Source organism: Silurus meridionalis, chromosome 26 (assembly GCF_014805685.1).
Source record: "Silurus meridionalis isolate SWU-2019-XX chromosome 26, ASM1480568v1, whole genome shotgun sequence".
NCBI lineage: Eukaryota > Metazoa > Chordata > Actinopteri > Siluriformes > Siluridae > Silurus > Silurus meridionalis.
In genome coordinates, this window is record NC_060909.1 from 1,179,174 (window position 1) to 1,191,291 (window position 12,118).

Consider the following 12,118-nt stretch of genomic DNA (forward strand, 5'->3'; position numbering starts at 1 on the left):
CCTGACGAGCTCTCGCTAGACGTATAAGTGCCTTTTCCGAGCAACAGATTCAGCATGGTTGGGGAGTTTGCGACCTTCAGTGGCGTTTCTCCTCTTCGGTTGCTTTGACAAGGATCCCCTCCATACCGCAAAAGTAACTTCACCACCTGGAAAACACAAAACCACAAGAATAAATAAAAAGAAGCCTGAAAGAAATGCAGTCCAGTGAAAACCAGTCCAGTGTGACTCACTAGGGGTGTAACGGTGCACGTATTTGTACCGGATTCTTTCGGTTCGATGCACGTGTACTGAATGTTGACCAGTTTGTTTAAGTCTCCGCCTCGCACGTTGAGCGCAGTGCTTTTTTTAATTATTATTAAACGTGCGAAATTGCTGACGTTTCCTTTTTTTTACGAGCGTCTAGTGCTATGGATTCTTTAGCGTTTTATGTCTTCAAAAATCTCTCTTAAAAGGAGAAAATCCTGACAGTTCGGCATGTCGTAGGAGTGAATGAATGAAAGATGGAAAAAATTAAGACATTTGTTAAAAGTCTGCTGAAATAAATAGAAGAGTTAAGTAAAACCTCTAATCATTAAATTCTAGACACACATCTTTCACTGTACTGTATATGGCTGGAATGACAACAAAGGCTACTAGACACACATGTTTACACATCTGTATTACACTACTGGGGTCTAACAAATGTAAACGATTTATTTTTTCCATTAATTTAATTGTATTTAATTAATTCAACTAGTGCCAATTTATTCGATTAATCACTTTAATCAATATAATAAAAAAAATACATTGCACTAATTTGATTTAGTACTTTTTATTTCTAAATATATATATATTTTTTATTTACACCAAGCAGGCTTTTTTAGTGTTTGACAAAATGTAAACTGTTCACAAATGTTACAAATAATAATAATAAAACAAACACAATCAATTTCATGTTTTGCATTTCCCCTAACCGTTGTAACCAAACCGTGATTTAAATAACGAGATACGTACCGAAGCGTGAATTTAGTGTACCGTTAAACCCCTGTGCATTCACGCTTTTGAAAAGAAAAAAGGTCTCACTTTGAAATGGCCGTTGTTGGACGCGTCGTGTAGAGGCGTATCATCGTCCAGGCCCTTGGTATTGACTTCGGCTCCGGCTGCCAGCAGCTGCTTGGCCACTTCGTAATACCCTCTGTTGCACGCTTCGTGCAGTGCGGTCCAGCCTGTAAGACACAATAAAGAAATGTGTATTAAAAAAATACAAAAAAAATTAAAATATATATATACACACATACACACACACACACACACACACACACACACACACACACATATATATATATATATATATATATATATATATATATATATATATATATATATATATAGTAGATCTCCGTGTATTATACACAAATCCAGAGATTTTAAGGTTCACAGATTAAACTCCTCACCTGCAAAGTCTTTTACATTCACATCAGCTCCCTCGCTGATGAGCTCCTTGATGCGGCGCACTTCTCCACGGATGGCTGCCCGGTGCAGCCGTGTTTCGCCCCTCTCGTTCCGCTTATTTACTTTGTCTTTGGTTTTTGAGGCAGAGTTTGGTGTTCCCTTCTGACCCAGATTTGACTGCGACTGATGCTTTGGTGTTGTGTCTAAAATAAGGAATAAAAAACGAAAAGAACCGTAATTTTTACACACACACACACACACACACACACACACACACACACAGAGGGTAACAAATAAAACAAAACGTTGCTAAAAAAGACATGACCCACATCCGCCTCCGAGTGGCGCTCTTGTTTAACAAAGAGGACAGCTGCAACTGTTTTGTTACAGTTAACGGTTTATTAGAGGGTTTTTTTTGTACAGTATCCTGCAGAACGTCATTTATAATTATAATCTGTCTTGTACTAGAGGCAGAAAAACGCCTGGAAGTAGAAACTGGTTAAAAAACAATGCAGTTAGCAGGGGAGAGCTGCAACTTTTTTTTTCTTCACTCAGCAACTTCAGTGCATGTGAACTATTTGAAATATTCACATCAAGATCTTTCTCCTTCATATTAAATACAAGCTGTCCGGTACATGAAGAAGAAAAAGGCGCTTACTAAAGGAATGCTAAAGGAATGTCGTATGTACACATTTCTGCGATGTAATAATGGGAATCGATGAGGGATTTCTCGTTAAATGAATTCTAGTTAAGTAGCACGGTGTGTGTTTTAATGAAGCATGGCACGAGAGAGTGCAGCGAGGACAGCGAGAGGCTTGTTGGGGGGCTCGTGAGACGTGGCGTTCATGACAAGCACGCACCTGGACTGTTTACTGACTCCTCCGCCGTCATCTGCATAAGAAGAGCCACCTGCTGCCGCTCTGACAGTGGGTACCCAGCTCGGATTCCTGGCATGCCCATCCCGAACGGCAAGCTCGACTTCCTGGTGTTGGTAGGCTCCTTTTTAATGCGCTTCCGCTCCGGACCTTGCTTCTCTGTGTGTGGGAGGAAGGGGGGAGAACGGCTGTGTTAGACCAGAAGAACCGCCTCAATGTTCAGACCCAGCGATCTACTTGTTCGTGTTTGTTCTTTGGGGTTGTTTATCCTGCTTGGAGAACACAAACATACTTCACAAACTGAGGAACTATTTTTACTGAAATATCACGGTAATTAAATTCAAGTCAGAGTGAAGGTTCGTGCATATGGAATTGCACATATCTTCACCTTTAGATAGCCAACATGAGCTCTACGTGTTTGTGTTTTTTAAAATCATAACGTATACAACTTTCGCCTACAACCTTCATCGGAAGTGCCTTGGATGAGAGCGCGATAACGTGACCGCCCCGGATGTTTCAAAAAACGACCTAACCCTTCACAAGATACTTGTGAAAGTGAAATGAAACCCTGCACTCCCAGGTGAATTCCCTTGTCTGCCCTGAAAGTCTGAGAGACTGCAGCAGCAGCAGCAGCAGAAGCAGCAGCAGAAGAGCAGGATTACCCAGAATCCCCATGGGGAGGGGAGGGGCACTTAGCATGTGTGTGTGTGTATGTGTGCCAGTGTCTTTCTATAAGGGTGTGACTTGGCAGGCTGACAGCAATTACAAAATGGCTGGTGTTGGTTTCTGCATGGCTAAGGCAAGGTCACCGCATGAATGAGGAGCCAGACAAAAGTAGCTGCACTTCACAAGACACGCCTGTCAATTATTTTCTGCATCTGGGTGTAAACATATCTGCCCCCACAAGGCACCAGGACAGTCCATTATACTGCCCTGACCCAAACTATCAGCTTACAGTGACAAGCAGGGAGACGGCCCTGAAAAAGCCTATGCCTCACAATAATCAACACACACACACACACACACACACACACACACACACACACACACACACACACACACACACACACCTGTAATAAAAACAAACGAGCTACACCAGATGCCATCATCTAGTTTCGGTGCGCGTCTAATCTACGGAAGATCTACGAGCACGCGGGCTGTTGTTTTTTAATGCACTGATTTGCTCAAGGTCACAAATATAATTTATACGGAGAGGAAGCGAGGCAGCAGAAAAAGCTTCCTGTCACACACACAACTCTTTCCAGGGATTGCTTTTCCACAGTCAAATCTGATGAACTCTCGCCAACATCTGCAAACGATTACACTTAATGTAACCCCCACCCCACCTCCGATCCCCCCACCCACCCGCCGAACCGCCCGTTTGCATTCTCACACACATCTGCTGCTTAGAAACATTCCTACAATTCAAACTCGAACTGCAGGAGCCGCAGAAGCAGTCTAAACATGTTTTTTTTCCATGGTGGGAAGGAAAAAAAGAAAAAAAAAAAAACGCAGAGTTAGCTGTCGCAGCCTTCGCAGTGTGAGCATTATAACAGGACTACGATTAGAGCGTACTCGCTCGCCACGGCTGCTCGGGGTCTGAAACTAGGCTAGTCAAATGCTAACAGATACTGCTAGTGTTTAATAAGTTCCAGAATGACAGCGCGCCTGTGCACAAAGCCAGCTCCATGAAGAGCCTCCTCAACTCATCTTCATCATCAGTACCTGACCTTACTAACACCCTTGCAGCCCTACAAAATCTAGCAGAACATCTCCCCAGAATAGTGGACATCATCATAACAGAAAATGAGGACTACATGTGGAATGGGATGCTCAAATGTTTAGGTGTCCAGAAAATTTTGTCTCTATACTGTAAAGTGTGTATTGGAGAAAGATAGAAATTTCTTTTTTTTCCTCTGGAAATGCTGCAGAATAACAAATGCCATGTCCTAATAACAGAACTATTCAGTCTAATCAAATAAACAGTAGCTGGCAAAAAACAAAACAAAAAAAACATAATAGCTCCCACGGGAGAGGTTTTAACATCGGCGGTAAAGTCCTCGAGTACAGCAGCTTTAAATAACCGTTAATAGTCTACAGAAAAAAAGCCAAAGACTCATCTGATGGATGAACACGAGCCTGAAACGATTCATCACAGAGGCCTGTGTTCACAATATGACAAAAACTACCCCCCCATCCCCTTTATTTGTGTCAAAATACACACCCAGAGCATGAGATAAGTAGCAGAAAAACTTGAAATATGAGCTGAGAAGAAGACAGACAATGGCTTATGCAACGATGTGTGAATGGGAATGTGTGGGCTGCTGCTTTCCATAGTTAAAAAATAAAAAATAAAAAAAGGACAAAAAAAAAAAAACCTGCCATGGTGAAAGTAGATAAACTCGTTTCTGTTGATGTAGTCTGGGTAGCAAAGCTGCCGGACGGGTAACGTTTACGAGCGAAAAAAAAAACAAAAAAAACCATCAACGACTACGTGCTCGCTTTTTCTCCAGGTAAAGCTGGCTGATTACATGCGAAGCGAAAAACAACGAGGCCGTACTTAGACCGGATTAGGTTTACAGATTAGTGGGTCTGCATAGTGCTGTGGTGAGAAGATCTGTTTATCCATAAATCTTCTAAGTTACCTTCTAAGTGTGTCCTATATATATATATATATATATATATATATATATTTATATATTTTCCCCCACTCTGGACTGATTCAAATGAAAATATAAATGATGGGTGCTGTGTTGTGTTTCTGAGAGCTGTAGAGAATCTGGGTCAGTTGAGAGGGTGGGGACTTGCCGCTGAGGGGACTTTCCCATTACCAGGGACATGAAGCACGACGTCTGTTACTGTACTACGACATTCAAATTTACGAACGCCTCGTGCACGCACACACACACACACACACACACACTCAAACACCACTGGCTGATTAAGTCCTGCCTGGTATCTACACAGTGGAGCATGAGAGTTCAGGAGAAAAAAAACAGAGGAGAAATGGGGAGGGGACGATGACAATAACAACAAAGACATTGCTCTAAATCTGAACGCACGGTCCTGACTGTCCTGCATAGGACTTATATAACTCTCTCTCTGGGATCTTTATGTAAGGAGTGTGTGTTTTGGAAAACATGGGGGTGAAAAAAGTGAAAGAGACAAATGAGATGACATGGAATAAGTGAGATAGAGACACACACACACAAAACAGAGTAAGAATTAGAGAGACAGACTCCTTTTGAGCTGCCCAGAGAAAACAGGAAATGAAGGCTGAAGAGACAGGAAGTGCCCACAGGATGTTATGTCACTGCTTTTTGTGCTTTACATGAAAAAATGCATTGACAGAATGGAACAAAAGAGGCAGGGGAAAAAAATATACTACAAGCATTATGAGAGAAGAAATTCATGAGCAGACCATCATCATGCAAACAAAAACAGGCCTGTACTGTATATCTGCAATCTTCAAAAGCATGTGCACACACACACACACACACACACACACACACACACACCTCGGACGCCCAAAGAGTACACTATAGGCTCCTGGACATGCAGGAATTCGAAATCGACCTGGGCTCTGTTCTTATAGAGTAATGCTTAGGGGGAGAGTGCACCGCTACACACACACACACACACACACACCCCCACACACACACACCCCAAAGTGGAGCTACAGGCACACACTGTACCAGCAGATACATCTGGTAAGCATCCAAGCTTGAAGCCAATTGTTTGTTTTTTTGTGTGTTTATGTGTGTGCGCCATCGTTTCTGCCTGGCAGTGTTGGTGTGCATGGCAGTGAAGTGATGAATATTAGTAGCTCTGATAAACCCACCCACTCGTTCCTGCCTGAGTAAGAACATGCACTACATTTTTCCTGCAGGAGGTTCAGAAAGGAGAGAAACTGCAGCTAACTGCAGCAAGGAACTGGATTTGGTCCCATACATTATAAAACAGAAACGTGTGTGACATGGGATCCGAGAGCACAGACTTTCAGGAAGAGGTGGAGAAAACCGTACAGGAAGAGAGAAAGAGCAAGAGCAGGGGATAAGGGGAAGAAATGAAATATTCTGCAGGACTCTTTATAGAAGCACATGTGAGAAAAAGAAAGTGGCATAAAAAAAAACAACACTGCTGCAAAATACCAGCTAGATGAATTATGCATCTCAAATGGAGTCTTCCAGAAAATGAAAGCAAGCAGAGCCTGAGCTGAGCCAGCACGAGACTAGGGGTGCCTCTACCCTTCGCTCCCACACTTTTATCCAGCGGGTTTGTGGGGACCAGGTGGGACTCGTATTTTATGGTTTTGCTGCTTCTGTCCTACATAAATCTGGTTTCATAAGAATTACACCGGTTGCATAAGAAACTAGATACCTGAATTTGTGCAAGAACTCAACTCATGGGCAGCTATAAGCACACACACACACACACACACACACACACACACACACACACACACACACACACACACACACACACACTGCACTGAGTGAATAAACGAACATGAATGGTTCTGGGATTGTTCCTTGACGGGTGAAGGGCGCGGCGCTGATCGCAGCAGCTCATTACATAATAAAAGCACAGAGGCGTCTCGCCTCTCCTGGTGCTCCGTGGTGCTCTGCAGCTAATGGCTTCGTCGCAGCTTCAAACGACTTTCCAAGCACATCTATTGTGCGCTTTATCTGGTTCTCGCTCGCTCTCATAATTAAGCTCAATGAAAATGTTCCTGCCTCGGTGATCTATGTGTAATAAGTCAGTGGTGCGCGCATGTGTGTGTGTGAATAAAGCAAAAAGGTAACTGGCCTGAACTGGCATATATCCCACAAACCAGAGGAAGTAAAAGAAAAGGTAAACAAAACCACACAAATTTCACAAGTCAAAGCATTAAAATGGAGCGGAGAAAAAGGAATAGAGCCAAGTATTTAAAAAAATAATATCTACAGGGGACTGACAATGACTTGGCATAAAAAAAAAAAATCGACCAAAGCAGAAAGCGTGGTCTGAGCTGTGCACCCGAACGTACACGGTTACACATCACACACACACACACACACACACACACACACACACACACACACACACACACACACACGATCACCTGTGACAAGACAGGAATACCTGGTAGAAAAACCCTGCTCCTGACAACAGGAAAAGATGGCTGACAACCAGAACGATGGCTTGTAAATGATGATGAAACGTTGCCCGACACACACGCGCACACACGCGCTGATGGGGTGAAAACAAAATACGGATGTGTGTAATAGAGCACAATAACCTGATCAGAAAGGAGAAAGGAAGCGAGAGACATGCAGCAGGCCGGTGGGAAGATGGAGGCCCTCCACCCCTGGAGAGTTAGCATCACAATAGCCACTATAGGCATTGTTTGAATGGGGTGAGAGAAAGGGAAAGATTTCACGCCTAACGGCTGGAAAAGAAAAAAAAAAAAAAAAGCACAGGGGGGTGGTTGGGGGTCCGGGGTTAACGACCCAGGAACTGTTACTGAAACAAACACAACCACGCTGACTCTACACACACGAGCACTTCATATACTGCTGTTTTTTTTTTGTGGCTAGAGCGATCGCCAGAATGATAAATCAGTGTAGAACACACTTCTTACAAACACACAAATAAATAGCACAGAATCATGTTTAACCCAAACCCATTTCATTAATAAATATGACTGAAATGTATAACAAACAATTATAAGCCTTATCCTCCAAGCTGAACGCAGCGCACTCACACACTTACCTAAAAGCATTCCCAGGCCATCGTGCCCAATAATTCCGTGTTTTCTGCAGCCATGTTTGAGTTCTCGAGCTTCCAAAGGCCCGCTTCAGCATAGACACAAGAACTGCATGCAGCACCTTTCCAAAACCTTTCATCATGTTACCCATAATCCCCCAGCTCAGGTCAAAGGCCTTGGCCCTGCCTCCTTACCCGAGTCTGAGTCTTTCTGGTCTCCATTGGCTCCAATGGTGAAGGGAAGCTTCCTCTTAGGAGCCTTCTCTTTCATATCTTTGATGCCATCGCCGCGGTCCAATTTAGGAGTCTTGTTTGACGAGCCTTTATCTTTATCCTGGAGACGCAAGACACACACAAAAAAAAAAAAAAACTCTTTTTAATAACACATTCAGGATAATTTTGAGCCAATCAGCAAGGTTTTAAAAAGTATTAAATTAATACCAATATTATTATTTCAATATGGAACAATAAAATACTGCACCTATTGCTCAGTAATATCTATATCTATCTATCTATCTATATATATATATATATATATATATATATATATATATATATCTATCTATATCTATCTATATATCTATATCTACAGGGAGTGCAGAATTATTAGGCAAGTTGTATTTTTGAGGATTAATTTTATTTGAGGATTTAATTTGAACAACAACCATGTTCTCAATGAACACAAAAAACTCATTAATATCAAAGCTGAATATTTTTGGAAGTAGTTTTTAGTTTTAGCTATTTTAGGGGGATATCTGTGTGTGCAGGTGACTATTACTGTGCATAATTATTAGGCAACTTAACAAAAAACAAATTTATACCCATTTCAATTATTTATTTTTACCAGTGAAACCAATATAACATCTCAACATTCACAAATATACATTTCTGACATTCAAAAACCAAACAAAAACAAATCAGTGACCAATATAGCCACCTTTCTTTGCAAGGACACTCAAAAGCCTGCCATCCATGGATTCTGTCAGTGTTTTGATCTGTTCACCATCAACATTGCAGCAGCAACCACAGCCTCCCAGACACTGTTCAGAGAGGTGTACTGTTTTCCTCCTTGTAAATCGCACATTTGATGATGGACCACAGGTTCTCAATGGGGTTCAGATCAGGTGAACAAGGAGGCCATATCATTAGATTTTCTTCTTTTATACCCTTTCTTGCCAGCCACGCTGTGGAGTACTTGGACGGTGTGATGGAGCATTGTCCTGCATGAAAATCATGTTTTTCTTGAAGGATGCAGACTTCTTCCTGTACCACTGCTTGAAGAAGGTGTCTTCCAGAAACTGGCAGTAGGACTGGGAGTTCAGCTTGACTCCATCCTCAACCCGAAAAGGCCCCACAAGCTCATCTTTGATGATACCAGCCCAAACCAGTACTCCACCTCCACCTTGCTGGCGCCTGAGTCGGACTGGAGCTCTCTGCCCTTTACCAATCCAGCCACGGGCCCATCCATCTGGCCCATCAAGACTCACTCTCATTTCATCAGTCCATAAAACCTTAGAAAAATCAGTCTTGAGATATTTCTTGGCCCAGTCTTGACGTTTCAGCTTGTGTGTCTTGTTCAGTGGTGGTCGACTTTCTGCCTTTCTTACCTTGGCCATGTCTCTGAGTATTGCACACCTTGTGCTTTTGGGCACTCAGTGATGTTGCAGCTCTGAAATATGGCCAAACTGGTGGCAAGTGGCATCTTGGCAGCTGCACGCTTGACTTTTCTCAGTTCACGGGCAGTTATTTTGCGCCTTGGTTTTCCACACGCTTCTTGCGACCCTGTCGACTATTTTGAATGAAACGCTTGATTGTTCGATGATCACGCTTCAGAAGCTTGGCTATTTTAAGACTGCTGCATCCCTCTGCAATATATCTCACTATTTTTGACTTTTCTGAGCCTGTCAAGTCCTTCTTTTGACCCATTTTGCCAAAGGAAAGGAAGTTGCCTAATAATTATGCACACCTGATATAGGGTGTTGATGTCATTAGACCACACCCCTTCTCATTACAGAGATGCACATCACCTAATATGCTTAATTGGTAGTAGGCTTTCCAGCCTATACAGCTTGGAGTAAGACAACATGCATAACGAGGATGATGTGGTCAAAATACTCATTTGCCTAATAATTCTGCACTCCCTGTATATCTATATCTATATCTATATCTATATCTATATATATATATATATATATATACACACACACATACACACCATATAGCCAAAAGTTTTGGGACACCCGACTGCACTGTTAGGAGTGAGTTAGGGAGGTGGTAGGCCATTGGACTTTGAAGCAACCCTCAGTTGTATGAATGAGATAAATGTAAGTTGCTCTGGATTCTGCCAAAATGCTGTAACTGTAAAGTTAAAGGATGCCTTTGTGTGTAGACACCTAAACATGAGATTGTGCTTTATAAACATCTAGTTCTACATTTAGCCTCAATTTGCTGTTATAAGAAGATCCACTCTTCCGGGAAGAAGTTCTACTAGATTTTGTGGAGACTCATTCAGCCACAAGGGTGTTCGTAAAGTCAGGTACTGATGGAAGTGAGGTGAGGAGGCCTGTGGTGGAGTTCCCATTCATCCCAAAGGTGTTCAATAGGTTTTGAGATCTTTAGATCTTCATGGACCTGGCTTTGTGCACAGGGGCATTGTGATGCTGGAACAGGTTTGGGTCTTGTAGGTCAAGTGAATGTGCCTCCAACTTGGTGGAATGATCACATACGAGTGTAAAATTCAGGTGTCCCAATACTTTTGTCCATATGGTGTACTTTCGTTTGCAGTATTGCACAGCAAAAGCAATACCGGAAGTCAAATCGATACCTGCAGCAGTGCACGCTTGGGTGCTGCTCGACCTTCAAAACTATGTGAAAGTGCTGAGTGCCGCACACGTCCGTGTTTGATGTGTGTTTGTGTGCGCAGTGTTGCTGCTGCTATAAAATGGACTTGTCTGTAAAACCTGAGGTGGTTGATGTGCGCGTTGGCGTATCGCTGTACTCAACTTTATATTGAACACGTGTTGTTCGCTTCCGATACACGAGCTATGCATCTGCTACGGCCTGCACCCGAAATCATAGCAGAGCAGAAACAGCAGAGTGCTGAGAGATTATGATGATGTGCATGCACACAAAAGCTTTTCTTTTACAGATCTGCTCACAGGCGTCCCTCAGGATGTAGGACATCATTAATATCCCGAATGGTGATTCCGGCGTTTGCCTCGAACCGCTGCGTGCGTGTACACACCCGCAGATGTCGAATCAGCCAATCGTGCCAGCAGTACGGTGCAGGTCAAGAACTTCAGGTCATTTTCACCTCTTGCATTAGAAAAGCTGGTTTATGAGCTGGTTTGGGTTTTAAAACGTGCTGAGCACTAAAGTTTACAAAGAATGATGCAGAAAACATTCTGCATGCAGAGGGTCTTCAGGCTAAAATACCTTGATGTGGGAGATCAGAGGATCTGCCTGGACTGATAAAGTGACACACAAATTCACTCTTTACAACTGTGCTGAATAAAAAAGAATCTCAGACTACCACACATAGGACAGCTGAAGACTGGAAAATGGTGACTGTGGTGGGAAAGATCTTCAGGTGTCTACTTTGGGGTATTCATGAAAGCTTCAAATGCATGCTCTTGAATGACAGGAACGAAACCTGAAACGATTTGCTTTTCAGCGCACCGCTGTTGTAGAGAGTGATAAACCACTTCCTGGAAGCCATTCTCAGCTCTGATCTCTCTCAACAACAAGCCTTTTCCACCTACATGCAATGTTTTTAGTTTTCTGCACCGCTCTGTGTAAGCTTTAGAGACCGTTGTGTGTGTATGTGTATGTGTGTGATTTTAAGATCAAAGGTTCAAACCAGTCTACCTGATATCAACATGCATGCCACAGTGAAAACCACAAAGGTTTTAAGTTTGATGAAAAAATGAACTGAAGCTCTTGACCGGTTCCTGTTACCTTTGCAACACACACCATCCTCTCCATGCCCTTCCAAAAAGGGGAAAGAAACACTTTGCGATTGTTTACCACACACAATATCGGTGTAAACGTTACACAAATACACA

At 42.6% G+C, this 12,118-nt stretch overlaps 1 protein-coding gene across 1 annotated transcript in view; it reads right to left on the reverse strand.

Moving 5' to 3' along the window:
• The window catches only part of ankrd11 (ankyrin repeat domain 11), a 28,502-nt gene that overhangs the window by 13,530 nt on the left and 2,854 nt on the right, over positions 1 to 12,118 (reverse strand). Inside the window, 5 exon segments of the mRNA XM_046841033.1 lie at positions 2 to 146; positions 1,063 to 1,205; positions 1,434 to 1,634; positions 2,292 to 2,465; positions 8,250 to 8,388. Coding sequence (XP_046696989.1) covers positions 2 to 146; positions 1,063 to 1,205; positions 1,434 to 1,634; positions 2,292 to 2,465; positions 8,250 to 8,388 — 802 coding nt within the window.